General features: G+C 36.4%; 1 protein-coding gene across 3 annotated transcripts in view; it reads left to right on the forward strand.

Moving 5' to 3' along the window:
• The window catches only part of TAF4B (TATA-box binding protein associated factor 4b), a 128,235-nt gene that overhangs the window by 16,958 nt on the left and 90,232 nt on the right, over positions 1–21,045 (forward strand). For 2 of the 3 annotated variants that reach the window (XM_046024072.1, XM_046024074.1), the window contains exons 3-7: positions 893–1,000; positions 4,471–4,632; positions 4,731–4,853; positions 7,810–7,899; positions 10,996–11,610. In XM_046024072.1, coding sequence (XP_045880028.1) covers positions 893–1,000; positions 4,471–4,632; positions 4,731–4,853; positions 7,810–7,899; positions 10,996–11,610 — 1,098 coding nt within the window. The remainder of the gene's footprint in view (positions 1–892; positions 1,001–4,470; positions 4,633–4,730; positions 4,854–7,809; positions 7,900–10,995; positions 11,611–21,045) is intronic. The other variant, XM_046024073.1, reaches the window with a different exon arrangement.

Genomic DNA, 21,045 nt, shown 5'->3' on the forward strand with positions numbered 1-21,045 from the left:
AAATATTTTTACACAAAAAAGGGAAAGAAAAAGAAAAAATACAATAAAAACAAAAAATACAATAAAAAATTTTTAATGGTCATCTTTCTCAGTAAAATAAAAAATGCTGAATGTAGTATAACATTTTCTTGATGAGTCAAGCTCATCCTAATGAAGGATTGCATAGTATTCTGTGGTAATATTCTTTGGTAGTCCTGTCCACTTCCCCTGCTAGCCCTCATTTTATGGTTTCCTAGTATTTGGTTCTAGGTTCCTGACTATTTTCTCTGTTACTGTTATCTTTCAGTGACAGCTGCTCCTTTCCTTTCTAATTTGCTTTATCAGCTGCTGTGAGTTGAGAATATAGGTAGCAGATTTTTGTTTATAATTAGATGTTAAATAAGAATACATTGATCTTCTCTATAAGCCAAAGAATAAAGTTCAAGATTTTTTTTTTTTTTTAAAGATTTTATTTATTTATTTGACAGAGAGAGATCACAAGTAGGCAGAGAGGCAGGCAGGGGCGGGGGGGGGGGGGGAGCAGGCTCCCTGCTGAGCAGAGAGCCCGATTCGGGGCTCGATCCCAGGACCATGACCTGAGCCGAAGGCAGAGGTTTAACCGACTGAGCCACCCAGGTGCCCCTAAAGTTCAAGATTTTAATGCTAAAATACTGTAATATTTATTTGTTAAATCCGTTGCCTCCTTAGGAATACGAAATGGGTGTCAGTTGGCCAGTTGACCAGTTAGGTTCATAGTGGTGAATGTGCTTAAAATCTATAAGGTTGTAAAGCCAATTATAACAAAGAAGTTTGCTATGGTGAGGGGTTTCAAGGTTTAATGTTTACTGCAGCATTGATTGATTTAAAATTATTAATGCTGATGACTATTATCTCTCCTCTCTCCCCCCTCCAGAATTCTAGTTCACAGTTAATTAAGAAAGTGGCAGTGGCACCTGTTAAAAAATTGGCACAAATAGGAACTACTGTGGTAACCACTGTTCCAAAGCCTTCCTCAGTACAAGTAAGTTGTGACTGACTTGTGTCCATGCATGCACTGGTTTTTCGTCTCACCTTCTTTCTCACTTAGCTGTTAACTTCCAGATGTATAAGTTGCCACAATGACCATGTGACCTTGAAGAAAGCAAGTCAGTGATATTTGGTGACACTTATCAAAGTGGGAACTGTTGGAGGTGTGGAAAACACAAGATAAAGATGGTGTATATTCTTAAAATATCAGTTTTATTTGAATGTATTAAATTAATACAAATGCATCTAATAACCATATGTCAGTGTGTCTAGAAGCAGTTGCTGGGATAGAATTTTGGCATAGGAGGTATTTATTAGTTATTAATACCTGTGGAAGGGAAGGAGAGTAAAACTTTGAATTAGATGCAGGCCCAGTAAAGCCTCTGCCAACTGGGTGGAGAACATTGGAGGAAATACGGCCTGTCAGAGTTGTTACACTGTGTACCAGCATTGGTCAGCTGGGCCTTAATTCACCCTCTGTGATAAGTCACTGGTTGTCAACTCCACAGGGAGATTTGTGCTGTTGGGCAAGGTAATTCTCTGTAGGTGAAACAAACTCTGAAAGAATTGGCATCTGACATAATAGCGTTCCCAACAGCTGAGACAACACAGATTTCCTTTTAATGGCATATCATGGTTTACTTCTTGTGTCCCTGGGATCTACTTCCTGAAACATGTTAGAGGCTGGATCTTTTGGGATTCCACTGGGTTTCTTCCTTGGGGAAACAAAGAAGAGGAGGTACTAGGATAAACTACAGTCCCCACCACTGTGGCTGATAGTCATCATGTCCTTCCTTCACTACCCTATTCTATTCATTCTAGATTCCCTTCAATCTCAATTAATAACTCTGCTGGTCTTGGTAACTTAACTGGTAGTGTGATCAGACCTTCATCCCTGAGAGATCTCAGGTCCTAATCCCCATGCTTTCTTGAAGCAAGAGTTACTGGACTTGTCCACTAGTCATACAATTGGGCAAGGAAATGCCAGCAGGTGCTTAACTGAATCACCTAGTTTCACCACACGTATTCTCAGTCTCCATTGTGTAATAGCAACCCTACCTATTCTAGATGTCAGGTCACTTACCCACAATAATGATTCTTTACTCTTGTTCCCTGGATGCTAGGAACCAGAAGTACCCAGGTGTCTAGTTATGGGAACTCTTGCTGTGTCCTCTTGTGAAAGTGTGTCCCATGTGGGCAGACATGGGAAGCACAGGGTCCCCCATTGTGTCTTTGGGAGTGATGATAAGTGATTCCATTCATCTCTCTGCTCCTCTATTGCTTGGATTTTGTCTCTTATTGGAGACAGTACCATAAAGAGTTTCTTGATACAGTTTACACTGAGTCTTGGAAGATGGAATTCCATCTTCCTTTAATACTGCCTCTGAGTTTGCACCTCACCTGTGCCCTCTACAGGCTGTTCTGATACTTTAGTAGGCTGCCAGCTTCTAGGTCACACCCCCCAGACATACATAATCAGTGCCAGTGTGGTCTTGCAAAGCATGGAAATAGAATGGGCTGGGCTATAATATCTAGAGTTATGTTTGAGTTTAAGATGGTCCACCCATTACTGCAGTGGGGTTATGTAGGTAGAGTAGACTGGGGTTGTGTGCCTCCCTGTGCCTCTTAAGAGGAAGAGTTGGCATGGAAGGTGCAGGTATCTGGTAAGGTACAGCTAATAGCTGTATTAGAAAGAGTTATGAAGGGGGCGCCTGGGTGGCTCAGTGGGTTAAGCCTCTGCCTTCAACTCAGGTCATGATCTCGGGGTCCTGGGTTCGAGCCTTGCATCAGGCTCTCTGCTTGGTGGGGAGCCTGCTTCCCCCTCTGTCTCTGCCTGCCTCTCTTCCTACTTGTGACCTCTCTCTCTGTCAAATAAAGAAAATCTTAAAAAAAAAGTTATGAAGGACAGATTTTGTACTAGAGACAGTAAAATATTAACAAGGAAAGTAGAAATGCCATAAATGCTTCCTCTCTTCACAAAAAATAGGATGCTTTTTCTGAGCTCACATTTCATTAACCCTTATTTTGCTTCATAAGGGAGAGGAACCTTGAGGTTCCCTGAGGAACGCTTCCCATTGGTCCAGAAAGGTAATCATAATCACTAGCTAAAGCTTTAGATTATGCTTTCTTTAATAGTAGTTTAAGGGGTTAATGGCAGAGAATAAATATAGACTCACTGAAGAAAGAGTATTTAATTACTGTAAAATTTATTTGACAGTCTCTAAAAGGATTCAGAGAAACTGCAGAGTAGTTGTCCTTGGAGAGCAAGACTAAGGCTAGGAATAGGAAGGTGACTCATTTTCATTGTTGCCTTGAGACCTACTTTAATAATAGTTTACTAATTTAGGTACAATTTTTAATTTTACCTTTATTGCTTAACATTTCATCATTCTAGTTTTTATTATTAATCAGTTTTTTTTTCTTCCCATTTTTACCCTTAAAGCATGCTTCGTCTAATATAGGCTCCAGTCTTTCTAAAGTGGGAAATTTTGGTGTACATTTGCACTTATTTTGGTATTAGCAAAGGAAATATTCTCAAAGGTGATCACAACCTGACCTTTTTGTGTTGTAGGCCTCTAATATACAAATATTTAAAATCATGGTGCAATTTCAGTTTTCTGGGTCAGTTGTAAATACCGTTGTCTCCCCCATTATCTTCAAACTTTACTCATGTTCTGTAATTTTCAGTGTTTGTTTTAAAATAAGAGTTTTGCTTTAACTGATAGAGTTGTCTAAATTATTGCCTGACTTGTGATTTCTTGTATTAAACTTTTTATCCTGCAGGTGGTGCTATAATCACACCTCATTTCAATAGAAGGTGGAAGACCTAACCAAAATTCTTGTCAGTGTGAATATAAGATATCAAAGTTTGTAATATTCATTACGCTTACTTTGATAGTCTACATAAAAGCAGCTTATCTGAATATAAGATGATCAGTAGATCTCTCTGCTTTATACTTAAGAAAAAGCAGAAAATTGTGGAATAGAATATTCTATATTTTCATATAAAGACTTATTATTTCAAATTCTTTTTAGAGAATTATTAATAATGTGTTTTGAGGACCATGCTCTTGGTACTGTTTTTCAGAAACAGCCCTAGGAGAATAGGGAGGTACCATTTCTATCCTTGTTTTTTTACAGATAGGAATCAGAGGATTAGCAAGATTAAGTAACTTGCTTGAGGTCAGCACTCAGTAGGTGTCAGGGAAAAGTAGGTAGGTAGATATGCTGGCTAATTGAACATAAAAGAAAAAGATAAAGTAGGTAGGTAGATGAGAATGAAACCCAGATCTACTGAAGTCCAGAGTTCTTACAACAGTATTCCGATGCCTTAGACTAGTAGGGTGTAACATGAAAGCGAAGATGTCAAGATCCATTTGTAGCCTGGTAAGTGTGAAGTGAGGCACCCGCTGTGGTACAGTTTGTAGTAATACATATCTAAATGTGCACTACTTTTAATTTCAGTCTGTAGCTGTGCCAACGAATGTTGTCACAGTTACTCCTGTAAAGCCGTTGAATTCTGTAACTACCCTGAAGCCTTCAACTTTGGGAGCATCAGCTGCCCCCTCAAATGAGCCCAGTCTCAAAGCAGAGAACTCAGCAGCTGCTCAGACAAGTCTTTCTCCGGTAAGCTCTCCCCTCCATCTTCCATGAATATGGCTCTTTACAAATTTTCTTGAATTCTGTTTTCCAGCTAATATTTGTGTTTTTATTTCTCTATTTAGGCGATGCTAGAAAATGTGAAGAAATGTAAGAACTTCCTTGCAATGTTAATAAAACTAGCATGTAGTGGGTCACAGTCCCCAGAAATGGGGCAGAATGTGAAGAAACTGGTGGAACAACTCTTGGTAAGTTAGTATTATGAAAGCTTAAATTCTGTAAGAATTTATAGAACATGTTTTAAATCGGACTTATCTTTAAATGAGGTTTATTATAAATGGATTTTTTTGGGGTAAGCTTTTGCTTTTTAATATGTAATGATAATAAGTCTGAAACAAGTAAATCTATTATATTACTTTTATATGCTGTAGCTTAAAAAGGGCCTTGGGGAAGGGTGCTTGGTTGGCTCAGTTGATTTGAGTGTCTGACTCTTGAATTTGGCTCAGATCATAATCTCGGGGCTCTGGGATCAAGCCCCATGTCAGGCTTCATGCTCATCAGGGAGTCTGCTTGAGGATTCTCTCTCTTTCTCTGCCACTCCACATTGTACTCTTTCTCTCTGAAACAAATTAAAAAAGCCTTGGACAGAAAGTTGACTCTTTGGTCACATAAAAAATTGTTAATAGAATTGCGAATGCCAGAAAGCCAGGCTATCAACAAATAATGAAATTCAGTTCTCTAAGTCCAAACAACATACTTTATAACCTGTGGAAGTAAGTTAACTTTCTTACATTTTTTAGTTTCCTTTTCTATAAGATGAGCGGAGTAATAAATATAATGATCTTTGTGTTCCCAAGTTCCAAGATGCTATGTTTCTTAGCTATTAAATTATACATCATTCACTTTTTATATCCTCTTTCAGGTAAATTGTTTAGGTACATTAAAGCAGATGAAGGTGGAAATTAACAAGTGTTGCATATTCTATGCTTAAGAAATATGCTGAGGATGTAATCGACAAACACACTTTTGGGTTTTTTTAAGTACTAAAATCTACACATTTCTCTGACCATATTATGAGAATTTTGTGTATTTTTTTGTATAAAAATGGTCACTTTTCCGAGCAGAAAATGTGTATATTTCAAATATTGCACTGGAAAACAAATATAATTTATAAATATTAAAACATCTTTACTACTGTTTTTCATACTACTTATAATTTGTTAGAAATAGAGCACATTTGAAATGGTTAGTTTTCCACTTGGGAAAACTATTTTAGATATTATAAATTATAAGTCCTATAAGTAAGTTTTTAACTTCCAAGCATTTTTTAAAATTTCAATTAACTTAAATTTTAAATTTTTGATTGAAGTATAGTTAACATAAATATTATATTACTTTCAGGTGTAGAACATGGTGATTTGGTAATTATAAACATTACAAAATATGGCATAAGCATAGTTACCATCTGTCACTGTAAAAAGTTAATACAATATTGTTGGCTATATTTCCTAAGCTGCCCTCTGATTTTCTTATTTTATAACTGGAATTTTGCCCTTCTTTAACCACTCACCTATTTTGCCAATCTCCCTACTCCCCTGCCCAGTTTGTTCTCTGTGTTGTATCTGTTTTTGTTTGTTTGTATTATTTTTTTAAAGTTCACATATATTTTTTAAAGTTCACATATATTTGAAATCTTACACTATTTATCTATGTCTAACTTATTTCACTTAGTGTAATACCCTCAAAGTCCATCCATGTTGTGAATGGCAAGATCTCATTCTATTTTATGGCTGAGTAATATTTCATTGTATGCATATACCAAATCTTCTTTGTCTAGTCATCTATTAATGGACACTTAGGTTGCTTTCATGTCTTGACTATTGTAAACAGTGCTGCTGTAAACATAGGAATGCATATATCTTTACAAATCAGTGTTTTTGTTTTCTTTGGGTAAATAACCCAGAAGTAGAATTACTGGATTGTGTGTTATTTCAATTTAAAAATTTTTGAGAAACCTTCATACTGTTTTCCATGGTGACTACACCAATTTATATTCCTACCAACAGTTTCTTTTCTTCGCAATCCTTGCCAACACTTGTTATTTCTTATCCTTTTGATATTAGCCATTTTGACTGGTGTGAGGTAATATAGCATTGTGGTTTTTATTTTCATTTCCCTGATGATTAGTGATGTTGAGCATCTTTTCATGTGTCTTTTGGCCATCCTACGTCTTCTTCGGAAATATGTCTGTTCGGGTCCTCAGTCTATTTTTAATCAGATTATTTTTGGTAATTGAGTTCTATGAATTTGTATATTTTGGATCTTAACCCTTTATCAGATATGTCATTTGCGAATATCTTCTCCCTATTCAGGAAGTTGCCTTTTTGTTTTGTTGATCATTTCCTTTTTCTGCAAAAGCTTTTCAGTTTGATGTAGTCTCAATGGTTTATTTTTGCTTTTATTTCCTTTGCCTAAGAAGGCATATCCAGAAAAATACTGCTAAGGCTAATGTCCAGGGGTTACCACCTGTGTTTTCTTCTAGAACGTTTATAGTTTCAGGCCTCACATTTAGGTCCTTACTCCATTTTGAGTTGATTTTTGGGTATGGTTTAAGGAAGTGGTCCGGTTTCATTCTTTTGCATACAGCTGTCCAATTTTCGTAACACCCTTTATTGAAGAGACTATCTTTTCCCCATTGTATATTCTCACCTTCTTTATTGTAGATTAATTGACCATATAATTGTGGGTTTATTTCTTAGCTCTCTATTCTGTTCCATTGATCTCTGTGTCTGTTTTGATTACTATAGCTTTGTCATAGAATTTGAAATCTGGAATTGTGATACCTCCAGCTTTGTTCAAGATTGCTTTGGCTATTCAGTCTTTTGTGGTTCCACACAAATTTTGGGATTATTTGTTCTAGCTCTGTGAAAAATGCTATTGGTATTTTGATAGGGATTGCATTGAAACTGTAGATTTCTTTGGGTAGTATGGACATCTTAATAGTATTAATTCTTTCAGTGCATGAACACAGTGTATGGTTCCATTTATTTGTGGTCTCTTCAGTTTCTTTCATTAGTGTCTTACAGTTTTCACAGTACAGGTAGTTCTTTTACCTGCTTACATCAATCATGAGATAATAAACATACTTTCCTCTGTTAAAATATTTGTAAACCTAAAAATATTTTTCTTTCTCCTGTTCCTCAGGATGCAAAAATTGAAGCAGAAGAATTTACTAGACAGCTGTATGTTGAACTCAAGTCTTCACCTCAGCCTCATCTAGTTCCTTTTCTTAAGGTAAAGTTATGTGTCACTTTGAAGAAATTATTTGAGTTAGATTTCCTTAAAATAAATTTTAAAAATAATTGGAATCCTTAATATTTCAATATGATAGCTATGTGAAAATAACAGTGTAGGAGAAAGCTCTCAAATGTTGCAGTCTGTTAAGAATGTTCGTAGTTCATATTCTTTGGATTGGAACACTTTGGGAAAACAAAACTAGCTTCTTATGAACATAATATAATGATTATATTGGTAAAGCTTACATCTTCAAAGGCTTGACTTTTCCTTTAAAATAGGGCTTCTCCTTTGTCCTAATCACTCATATTCTCCTAGAAATAATAAATCAAATAGTGCCAAATTTGGTGGAAAAGCTGTTATTCTTAAAAAATTGATTTATGGGGCGTCTGGGTGGCTCAGCGGGTTAGGCCTCTGCCTTTAGCTCGGGTCGTGGTCTCGGGGTCCTGGGATTGAGCCCTGCATCGGGCTCTCTGCTCGGTGGGGAGCCTGGTTCCCCCTCTCTTTCTGCGTGCCTCTCTACCTACTTGTGATCTCTGTCAAATAAATAAAATCTTTTAAAAAATTGACTTATATTGTTAGTAAGCATACTCTTTTCTGAGATTTGTTGAATTAAATAGAATTTTGACGTGGAACAGTAATTTGATAACAAGAGACTATAAAAAATATATATTTTTTGGATACTCATAAGCTGAAGAGAAATCAAGTTGAAATTTTAAAAGTCATTAAAGAACTGGGATTACAATGAACCACAGAATTGTCCCATAAATTTTGAAATAATGGAATGAGGAGTGACCATTAGAAATATTTGGTTTAGGGGCGCTTTGGTGGAGCTGTTGGTTAAACATCAGACTCTTGGTTTTGGCTCAGGTCATGATCTCCAGGGTTGTAAGATTGAGCCCTCGGTCGGGCTCAGTGTGGATTGCACTCAAGATTCTCTCTCCCTCTCCCTCTGCTGCTCCTGCTCATACTTGCTCTCTCGATCTCTCTCTGTCCCTCAAATAAATAAATATATCTTAAAAAAATTAAAGAGAACTATTTGGGTTGATTGTCTAGAGGAGATGAAAGAGGAGCTGTAGTGGAAGACTCCTTTTGGTTGCCTCATTAAAAAAAAAAAAGTGGGAAGGGAAATGGAGCACATTTTCAGAAGGATCTTAAAATAATGGAAATGTCAATAGGAGGGTGAGCACATTGATTAGGAGGGTGCCAATTATGTGATATAAAATGTGGCTAAAGAAACTGAGAATGTTTTAGCTAGAGGAGACTTGGTCTGGGGAAAGGGAGGTTGAAGGTTCAGCATAATATTTAATATCAAATGACTAGTACCCTGTTTTTGGATGATCCTCTTGATTGAGAAATTAGAGGCAGTTCTTCCTTGGGTTTCTTTCAGTGCAAAAGTTCTTTGGGTAATAGGTTGTCTACATTAACACTGACAACTCTTCCATTTATCTGTATTTCATACTCATTGGAGACACTGTGGAGGAGAAGGAAGGAGATCATGTATGTTCTTATTATGCATCCAATGCTATGCTAGATACTTTACTTTTAATTTGGGTTGTCTGCACTTATTTTTCATATCTGTCTTTTGAGTAGTAGATATTATTTTCCATTTTAGAGATTAAAACACTGTTTATATCGACTAATTTTTTGTCAAACTTAGAGGTCCAGAATTTATCCTATCTGACTCTACTTGCTAGGTAAAAATACCTTTAAGTTACCAAATAAAACTGAATTTTTTTGGTTTGTATGTATTTTCTAAGGACCTATTAAGCCTTGTGATTTGTTTCCTTAGGACCCCCCCCCCCCGGCATTTGGGGCATTGAATGTTGCATAGAGATGAGGGATTTAGCATTTAATCTCTGACCAGCTGATCAAGAGATAATTTAATATGCATTTTTTATAAAAATTTCTCCGAGTCTGATTATTTTAACATTTGTTCCAATTGTGTTTTCTCAGGACCCCTTCATATTAGATTTCTAGCTTAAATTTAATAGATCACTTCATTTTTTAATATATTTCCAAAGCAGCTTGTTTTCCACCATTTTTTAAGTTTGGAAAAAGATTATGAGACTCTCTGCTTCTTACTTTGTTACCATTTATATACATATTTGAAAACCTTCAGAGAAGAACTTCTCAATCCTTTTTAATAAAAAAGTAAAAGATGTAACTAAAGGGAAGGAAAAGGAATAACAGTGGTTCTCATATGCTTCTTAAATTCAGTCAGACTGCCTTTGTTTAAGTACCAGAACGGGAAAACTTCCACATAGCCCTTGAATTCACCAAAAGATAATCTGCTGTCTACCTCCTTTACCATTTTTTCCCCCTTACTCAAAAACAAAAGAAACAAAACCCCCAGGGATGAAAAGGCAGTGTTCTACTTTATAGTTCAAATTGCCTTTACTCTTTCAGAAAGATACCAGGAGAGATACCAACTTAAAATCTAGTCAGAAAATATTCTAGCTCCATTAAGGAAATTGCCCGTGTTTGTATTTGTTTTATTTTGTTTTTTTAAAAGCTTTTATTTTTTTATCACAGAGAGAACACAAGCAGGGGGAGCAGCAGGGCAGAGGGAGAAGCAGGTTCCTCACTGAGGAAGGAACCTGATGCACCGAGCTGAAGGCAGACAGTTAACTGACTGAGCCACCCAGGCATCCCGTGTATTCGTTTTATTTTGATTTAGAGACTGTTTTTATCCACAGTTTGAAAGTTACTTAACAAAAACTTTTTTTTTTTTTAGATTCTATTGTCATGTAAAGAAACTTACTGATAGAAAAATTATTAGTGATCTATTATGGGGTATAAGTAAATACAAACAAGTATGACACGGTGTTTTATTTTACCAAATTGATCTTGAGGGATATAAAATAAATTTAATACTGAGCAGTAATAATTTTGTATTGAAAAATAAAGCACTTGTGGGCTTTAAATTGGTTGTATCCTGGATATTGTTAGGATATGACTGCCAAGTGATATCAGGCTTCCTCAACTGAAATACCTGACATACTTTTGATTTATCTTAAGTTGCAAAGCTCTGAAATACTTTACTAGCAGCTAATTTGTTTAGTTATCAGGTTCTTTTTTCTCTCCTATTTCTAGAAAAGTGTGATTGCCTTACGACAACTCATGCCCAACCCCCAGAGCTTTATTCAGCAGTGTGTTCAGCAGACCTCTAACGAGGTAGTCATTGCTACCTGTACCACAACAGCAACAACTTCTCCTGTGGTGACAACAACAGTTTGCTCAATCCAGTCTGAAAAACCCATCATTGTTTCTGGAGCAGCAACACCCAGTACTATGTCAGTGTCGACTCTGAATCCACTTGCTGGTCCAGGGGGAACAAAAACTGGAGTTGTGACACTTCATTCTGTGGGTCCAGCTGCTGTACCAGGAGGAACAACAACTGGAACTGTTTTGCTTCAGACTCCAAAACCACTTGTGACATCTATTCAGAACACAGTTACAGCAGTCTCGCTTCAACCTGAGAAGCCAGTTGTCTCCGGGGCAGCAGTCACGTTGGCCCTTCCATCAGTAACTTTGGGAGAAACTTCAGCAGCAGCTATCTGTCTTCCGTCTGTGAAACCTATTGTTACTTCTGCTGGGACCACATCTGACAAGGCCGTCATTGCTCCAGTACAGATCAAACTTGCGCAGCCAGGCCCCATCCTTTCACAGCCAGCTGGGATTCCACAGGCAGTTAAAGTCAAACAACTAGTGAGTAACATTTCATATCTTCCTCAGTTTCTTCTTTTGAAAATTTCAAACATTCAGAAAACTGGCAATACTAGTAAAACGAGCCCCTGAGTATCCTCAAAGGAGTTTGAATAGTTGTTAACATTTTATCACATTTGCTGAGTCTCTCCCTCTCTCTATTCACGCACATAAGCACACACACACAACTTTTTCCTGAAACATTTTAGAGTTAATTGCAGAAGTTGTGACATTGTGCCTCTAAGTACTGTGTATCTCTTAAGGAAAATGATTTTTTTTTTTTAACATAACGGCCTTGCACTTATCACACTTGGAAATTTAATATTGGTATAATTTTTTTCCCAGCTGTCCCAACAGTGTCCTTTATAGCTAATAATGTCCTTTTTTTCTGATGTTTGTGATAGAGAACTGCGTATTGTATTTACCTGTCATTTCTCTTTAGGCTCCTTTAATCTAAAACAGCTCCCCAGCCCTTTTGTATTTGCTCATTCTGTTGTAACAGTTTTAAGTACCTAGACTAGTTTGCAGAATGTCCTTTGTTTTGTCTGATTGTTTCCTCAAGATTAGATTCAGACTAAATCTTTGGGGCAAGGTTATTATAGAGGTAGTGCTATGGTAACATTTCCCAAGAAAAATGTGCTAAGGGGAAAGGGAAACGGCAAATGAGTATGAAGTTGTGTTTTTTTTCCCTAAACTTGGTAGGTTGAGAGGTTCTTAGGTGAAAGAAAGAAATCTTAGCTATTTATCAATTAGTGTTGTTAACCTTAGAAATAAAACTTTCTGTTATTTTGCCAGCAAAAATGGGTTTATTTGGGAATAGCAAAGAATTAGAATTCAGGACAAGCAAGATATGGTAAAACCATAGGCAGATCTAGAGAACAAAGAATGGCCTTGTTTAAAAAAAAAAAAAAGAATGGCCTCGTACAGAGGTAAGGCAGAAGTTGGTAAAGGCTATTACAAACAGAAGTCCACTGGAGTAAACAGAAGTGCAGTGGCTTCTCATTGGCTGAGTTGTGACAGTCTCTCATTGGCTGGGCTGTTGCTGGGCAAGGTGAAAATCTTTCTTCCTCCTGCAGATGTAGTTAAGGATGGGCTTCTTCCTGTTGGGGATGCAAGGTACTGCTCTTTCTGTTGGGGTCTGCAGTTGGCGACTGGTTATAGGGTGTGAGAGGTTCCCCTTCTGGGGACTCCTGACTCATTTTAGTGAGGTTTCCCTTTATTTTCATAGTATTTATTTATTTATTTATTTATTTTAATTTTTTTTTTTATTTTCATAGTATTTAAAACATTCTAGTTTATTCAAGACAGACTGTGAGATTATTATTAACCTGTGGGAGATAGTACATAGTGAATTAATTAAAAATTACATTTCTTAATAAACTTGCTTACCTTATACCATAATAGCTAGCTGTTCTTTTAATTTTTGGTAATTGCCTTGTTTGCTTTTATAAATCTTTATGTTAAAGACTGTGTGTTGAATCTCTTTGTTTTAGTTTATTCTGCTTCTGGGGATAATAAAATCTAAGTAAACTTCCCAACCTTGTTGTCTGATCAGGAGAAGAGAAATATCTGTGGATGATTGTCTTTGAGGCAGAGGTCAGCTATGAGCATAAGATGAAAGGGGAAGGGGTACCTGGGTGGCTCAGTGGGTTAAGCCTCTGCCTTCGGCCCAGGTCATGATCTCAGGGTCCTGGGATTGAGCCCTGTATCAGGCTCTCTGTTCAGCAGGGAGCCTGCTTCTGCCTTTCTTTCTGCCTGCCTCTCTGCCTACTTGTGATCTCTCTCTCTTTCTCTGTCAAATAAATAAATAAAATCTTTAAAAAAAAAAAGATGAAAGGGAAAGATGAGTTTGGACAGCAGTCAGACTCTTGGGTAGATAGGAAGTAATGTCATTTCCTGGGTGCTTACCATTTTTTATCCCTTCCTACCCTGAGTCTGATTTTCAAATCAAGAAGTGTGTATGCCTTGCAGTTTCTCTTGGGTTGTCTGAATTTAATCTCAGAGATGTAACCTTTTTAGAAGCAGTGACTCTAAACATCAGTCTGAGCAGCCAGCTTTGGGAACCACTGAAAACAGAGTCATTGCCTCAAGGAAAGGCCTCTTTTTGGTAGCACTGAACAGAATTGAAATCCTTTTTATGGGTCATAAGCGATTCTTGAATCACTGCTAATCTTTATTGAACATCTGTACCGTATTAGTTCCTGAAGTGAAATAACACTTTATAGCTATGTAGAGTTTTTTTTTAAATTTTTTATTTATTTCTTATTTTTTTATAAGCTATGTAGAGTTTTAAAAGCATATATGTCATGTATTAACTGTAGGTTTTTAAATAATTTTATAATGAAGAAAAGGCAGGGAGAAAACCAAGAATCCGGAAACATTAAGTGACCCATCCACTGGCACTCAGAAAGTATTGAATCTTAGACTAAAACTCAGGGTCTTTCCCACTAGGATATGGTACTAATGCAAGAACATCTAGGTTTCTAGAGTGTCCTGAAACAGGAAAACTTTGGTAATACTTTGGTAATAGTATTTTGACAGCATTTATATTTTGTATGTTTGACTTGTTATACATTAGAAACAATTTCAATCAAGAAAAAATATAACAGATTTTTCAGTGGGGGAACCTGGTTGGCTGATTCCAGGGAGGATGGGACTTTTGATCTCAGGATTGTGAGTTTGAGTCCCGTGTTGGGTGTAGAGATTACTTAAAATTGAAAGAAAGAAAGAAAAGGAAAGGAAGGAAGGAAGAATGGACGGGAAAGAAAGGGAGGGAGGGACAGAAAGGAAGGAAGAAAAGAAAGAAAATCTAATGGTAAATTTTAGGGATTTTTTTACTTCCTACTTTCATTCTTAAAAAAATGTGGAATAATTTAATTTTTCTGGTGAATTTCTCCTTTCTTGTTTGGCTTTTAATTTTACTCAACAAATTTGATGTCAGTATTCATACCTTCCTATTTAAAATGTAAAATACCAGAGCACCTAGATACTGAAGATTCATTGTAATCCGTTTTATAACACATTTTTACCTAGGGCACAAAACAAGCCATTCTGTGTGGTAATGCCACAGAGAGGATTGAATTAGAACATTCTTTCAAATGAGCTAATTGAGGAAATTAATATTACTAAAGTTTAGTATTACTCAAGTGATTTAAGAATATCATCTGTGAGCCCATCATAAACCATAGTCCAATTTAATCCCAGATGAATGCGGAGGAAAATATTCAGGGTGCTAGAAACATAAGAAAGCATTTAATGCACTTATAAGAGATGTGGCAAATAATAATTTAAAATATGAAAATTGCCATACTGGTTCAAATCTGTGGTTTGGGCAACTCAGGATGTAGTCTCCAAAAATGAGCTGAAGAATATAAGTATGATTGTTCAATATTAAATTAATATTAAATTAAAATTTGTTTATTTCTGGGGTGCCTGGGTGGCTTAGTTGGTTAAGCGACCTTCTCTTGATTTTGGCTTGGGTCATGATCTCAGGGTCATGAGATTGAGACCCCCCACCCCCACCCCTTGGGTCAGGCTGTGTGCTGGATGTGGAGCCTGTTTGAGGTTCTTTCTCTCTCTCTCCCTTTGCCCCTCCCCCCATCCTGCTTGCTCACATCTACACACTCTCTAAAAAATTTTTTTGTTTGTTTATTTCCTTTAATGATTGCTCATGAGTTTTAAAACCTCTTCCAGGGGCACCTGGGTGGCTCAGTTGGTTAAGCAACTGCCTTCGGCTCAGGTCATGATTCCAGAGTCCCAGGATCTAGTCCCACATTGGGCTCCCTGCTTGGCAGGAGGTCTGCTTCTCCCTCTGACCTCTCCCCTCTCATGCCCTCTCCTCTCATTCTATCTCTCAAATAAATAAAATCTTAAAAAAAAAAAAATCCTCTTCCTAATGTTTTATTTATTTCTAGCATGTACTAGTTTTTATGGATAATTGTTGAGGTTTTTGCCTTCTAGATGTTTTAAATATCACACTTTCAGTTTATAAGGATCCTCTTAATCTCCCATTTCAGGGTTTAGATTTTATAGAATTAATATTTTATGAAATAATACATTTTTTTCCAGATTAAGAGGCACCACCCCATTTTTAAATTTGAATTTGTTACTATAATCTTTTCTACCTCAATGATTATTATATGTTATCCTCTGGGGATCTGCTAGAATTCTTATCAAATGAAATAACTAGAATTGGTCAGAGTTTCTTTAGATAAAAGTTTTTCATTTTGTGCCGGTAGTTCATTGCTTTGTATATTTTGGTCCTCAAATGCTTGAATTTTTGAAATATGGACCTAATCAGTAGTTCCTGTGATTTCATCTGACAATCTAGTTCTTATAAATGGTTAGTGTTACTGGTTACCTATCAGTTCTGGTATGGTAGGTGTTATGTGACATTACACACTCCAACTAAATGTTAAGCTTAATGTTTTTACCTTTCTTTAAAAGTTAATGAAAGAAAGTAGATGAATTGTACTATAGTCTGCTGATGATGGGAAGATAGTAAGTAGAAGCTTTCTGTTTTGATGCTTAAAAGTTTTTCTTAGGATATTTGTGAAAAACTGTTTTATTCATAGTTGAGCAAAAGCTAAATTTAATTTAAACTGAATATTATAATTTAAATTAAATTTAAACTCAATTAGCAAAAACTAATTTAATAGAGAAAAACTAAATTTTAATTTCAGTCTGATCATTTTTAGAATTAAATTGGATACATTTTAGTAACAAATTCTACCACATAAAAATTAAACAATAAGCCTCTCAAATCCACAATATGTATGAATAAAATTCATGAATGAGAAAGTTAATTCAAGATTCCTGGTCTGTATTTTTAGAAAAAAAAAGCTGAGAGGAAAAAAATTTAGAGAGTAAACTGAATGTTGTTACTCTTGCTAGTAATCTTTTTTTTTCTTTTCTTTTTTTTATTTTTGTTTTGTTTTGTTTTGTTTATTTGTTTATTTACAGCATAACAGTGTTCATTGTTTTGGCATCACACCCAGTGCTCCATGCAGTACGTGCCCTCCCTATTACCCACCACCTGGTTCCTCAACCTCCTCGCCCCCCGCCCCCCGCGGCCCCTTCAAAACCCTCTGGTTGTTTTTCAGAGTCCATAGTCTCTCATGGTTCATCTCCCCTTCCAGTTTCCCTCAACTCCCTCTCCTCTCCATTTCCCCATGTCCTCCATGTTATTTGTTATGCTCCACAAATAAGTGAGACCATATGATACTTGACTCTCTCTGCTTGACTTATTTCACTCTTGCTAGTAATCTTCTATTTATATATCACTTGAATATCTTTTAAAATATTTTATACCTATTTTTTTTTTAAAGATTTTATTTACTTATCTGAGAGGGAGAGAGGGAGAGATCACAGTTGACGAGGAGGGGTAGAGGGAGAAGCAGTCTCCCCTCTGAGCAGGGAGCCTGACTTAAGGCTCAATCCCAGGACCCTGGGATCATGACCTGAGCAAAGGCAGAGGCTTAACTGACTGAGCCACCCAGGCGCCCAGAAATACTTTATACTTAGAGATAGGGCAGAAAGTTTTAATATTATCATAGATATATTCCCTATTTCAGATATGTATTTCCCTGAGTGACTCTTTTACTTGCATTTCTTCCTTAACAGAATTGTTGACATTTGATAAATAAATGGTCAAGTATGTTCAACATTACTCTTTTGTAGATATAAGACAAAAAAAATTAGTGTATTATTAAATGTGGTCATTTTCCATTTCATTATATTGAAGTAAAGGTGATCTCCTAAAACAAACTAATCCAGAATATTAGGAAAAAATGTGTTTTTGTGCATCAAATTTTCTTCTACCTAATTATTTTAAAGTAAGGGAGAACATTAAAGAATTTTCAACAAATACATTTTTATACGAAATAGCCTATGAGACATAATTCTGACGGACTCTGACTTCAGTTTTCACTGAACAAGAAGTATTCTCAAGGTATAAATTTTAGTTTCTGAGTATACTGGTGGCCAGTATTTTTATTAGAGAACTTGAAGTAAAAATTGATCCTTGTGGGCGCCTGGGTGGCTCAGTGGGTTAAGCCGTTGCCTTCGGCTCAGGTCATGATCTCAGGGTCCTGGGATCGAGTCCCGCATCGGGCTCTCTGCTCAGTGGCGAGCCTGCTTCCCTCTCTCTCTCTCTGCCTGCCTCTCTGTCTACTTGTGATCTCTCTCTGTCAAATAAATAAATAAAATCTTTAAAAAAAAAATTGATCCTTGTTTCTTTTCTCCCTACTCATTAATTACTTCATTGGCTCAAATAGTTCACTCTCATTTTCATATTGAACTGACCTAAGGATCTAGATTTAAGCACTTTTTCTTTACTTTTTTTTTTTTTTTTGCATTCTCTTAAGAGAGGAAAGGTAGATAATTTTCTCCCACAGATTATTTTTGCTTGTTCTAGAATTTCATATAAATCAAATCACACAATAAGCACATTTAAATTTTTTTTAAAGATTTTATTTATTGATTTGACAGATATCACAAGTAGGCAGAGAGAGGCAGGCAGAGAGAGAGGAAGGGAAGCAGGCTCCCTGCTGAGCAGAGAGCCAGATGTGGGACTCGATCCCAGGACCCTGGGATCATGACCTGAGCTGAAGGCAGAGGCTTTAACCCACTGAACCACCCAGGCGCCCTGCACATTTAAATTTTTAACAGAAATTGATAGGTTCTCAATTTTAAGCAGCATTTATAAATTCCTATAAAAGCTGGTAATATAATTAAGAATTCATTTGAGCACATTTTTAAGTGTTTAGAGGCCCTTTAAATGAAAGAAACAGTGTATTCTGAAGTTTATCATGACTGAGTTTTAATATAGATTGTGTATGGCAAAGCAAGTTTTAACTTTCTTTTCTTTCTTTTTTTTTTTTTTTTTTAAGATTTCATTTATTTATTTGAGAGAGAGAGAGCAGAAGGTCAGAGGGAGAAACAGACTCACCATGGAGCTGGGAGCCCGATGCGGGACTTAATCCTGGGACTCCAGGATCATGACCTGAGCTGAAGGCAATAGCCTAACCAACTGAGCCACTCAGGCACCCAAGTTTCAGCTTTCTTTGTAGTATTTAACTGGAGCTCTATGTTAAGATTCTGAGACTGGATAAGGTATATAGAAGTGATGGCATTTAGTGATGTATGCCATTGTCCCAGAAGATAAGGAAATAGTGGTACAAGAACCACGTATTGGCTGTTCCTCAGAAATAGTTGGCAACTAACACGTATTTTCTGACTATAAAGCTGCAGCTTTTGTATAGTTAGGGTCCTCAGTTTTCTAGAACTCAGCCTACCAAGTGCATGCCAGTAATCACATATTGAATATTATGTAGAAATTAGAGGAGATAATATCTTGATTCCAATCACTGTGTATGTATGTACTACTTGATTAGAGGTAAGAATTTGATTGTTGTGTGTTTATGAACAGGGGAGTAGGTGAGGGTTGAAATACAGGGAAAGGAAAGGGTAAGGGATGGGATCACCTGGGTGGCTCAGTTGGTTAGGTGCTGGACTCTTAATTTTGGCTCGGGTCATAATCTCAGGGTTATGAGATCAATCTCTATCAGGCACCTCGTTTAATGAGGAGTCTGCTTGAGATTCTTTCCCTCTCCCCCTCCCCCGCTCACATGTGCTCTCTCTCTCTCTCAAATAAAATCTTAAAAAAAAAAAAAGTAAGGCATCCTTACCTATTTGTTTCATCCATACTTGTGTTTCTTTGCAACCTTTCCCTCTGAAATTTATGAATAGTTCCTTGTCTGATATCCCAGAGCATAATGTAAAAATCACAATTAATGTAAAAATCCTTAAGTAATGGGCACCTGGGTAGGTCAGTTGGTTGAGCAACTACCTTTGGCTCAGGTCATGATCATGGAGTCCCAAGATCAAGTCCTGCATCAGGCTCCCTGCTGAGTGGGGAGTCTGCTTCTCCCTCTGACCCTTTTCCCTCTGTCATTCTCTCTCTCCTTCTCTTACTCCCTCAATCTCTCTCTCTCAAATAAATAAGTACATAAATAAAATCTTTAAAAAAAAAAACCAAGTAATATTGTGAAGCACTGGACCTGTATTTCTGTAAATTACTAGAACATTATTTTATGTTAACATCCAAATAAAACATCAGAATTTGACGTGTCAAAAGAAAAGGCTAAGGTATGTACTATTTATTGATTTTCCTGTCTAGCGGCCTTTTGGAAGGAAATTAAGTAATGGACTTAAGTTTTTAAAAATATGATAGCTCTTTCTTTTGCTTGCCAAGTAGGAGTAAATACCTCTTTGGGGGAATTTAACTCTATGATAATTTCAGTCTCCATAAATGCTATTCTAACACTGTTGTTTTAAATGGTACTTCCTTGAAAGAATAATAATGAATTCACTTATACTTTCTCATTCATTGTATTTTATTTCGTTCAGCAAGTGTGCAGGAGTATTCTACACATATGCTGCTCCAAGTGTTATAGTCATTAAGATATGGAATGAGACGGATCCAGGATTGTTAAATCCCAGCTCAGAACTTCATGATATATATAAATATCACATATAATATATATTTCTATATTTAATATATATGTAATATATATAAATATAATTTGTAAAGTTAGGGTTATATATATATATGTGCATTTTTTTGAGGTTTTATTTAATCACTACACCAAGGTGGGGCTTGAGCTCACAACCCCAAGATCAAGAGTCGCTTGCTCCACCACTTAGCCATCCATGTGCCTCTATATTTTTAACTAGCATATTTGTCTTCCTCTGCATGTATGATCTTGACCCCAGTTGGGCTGTAGGCAGAGTGAGGCACACCCGGGATCCTACAGTGGGCACTGAGGCACTGAGGCTTGCTTTGCCCAGCTTGTTCTTGCCAGGACTGCACACTGGTGCTGAGGTCTCCGGCCCACCCCTTTTTGCCCCATCCCCCACTCTTTATAGCTGAGGGTGCACACAGCCAGGCTGTATCCACTTCCGGGGCAGACCTTTGGGCTATTATTTGAGTACCTATCAAAATGGTATGAAGATTAACTCATAAACACTTCACTAATATTTTATTACTGTTTTTCACAATTAAAATACTGGAAAAGAATACTTAATAAAGGATAGTAAGGAAGAAAATGTGAATAGGAAGATAAGCCGAATTGTTAGAGTGTTTCTGTTGAGTTTCAGTCTGAATGGATAAATGTGACTCTGAATGTATATTATTTTGTAGAATTTATTTTTTTCTAATAATATTCTCATCTTTAGTTATTTGAAAATTCAACCTTATTATTTTTCTAATTATAAATGTAGTTTATGTAATCATAAAAAAGCAAGTAATGTAGATACCTATAAAGTATGTAATAAATACATAAAGTAGAAAGCAAAATTACCCTGCAGTAGAATCCTAGAAAATAATCAGTTTGTTTAACTTACAGAACTTTCTTTATGCATACACATATAAAAAAA

Source organism: Meles meles, chromosome 12 (genome assembly GCF_922984935.1).
Source record: "Meles meles chromosome 12, mMelMel3.1 paternal haplotype, whole genome shotgun sequence".
Taxonomy (NCBI): domain Eukaryota; kingdom Metazoa; phylum Chordata; class Mammalia; order Carnivora; family Mustelidae; genus Meles; species Meles meles.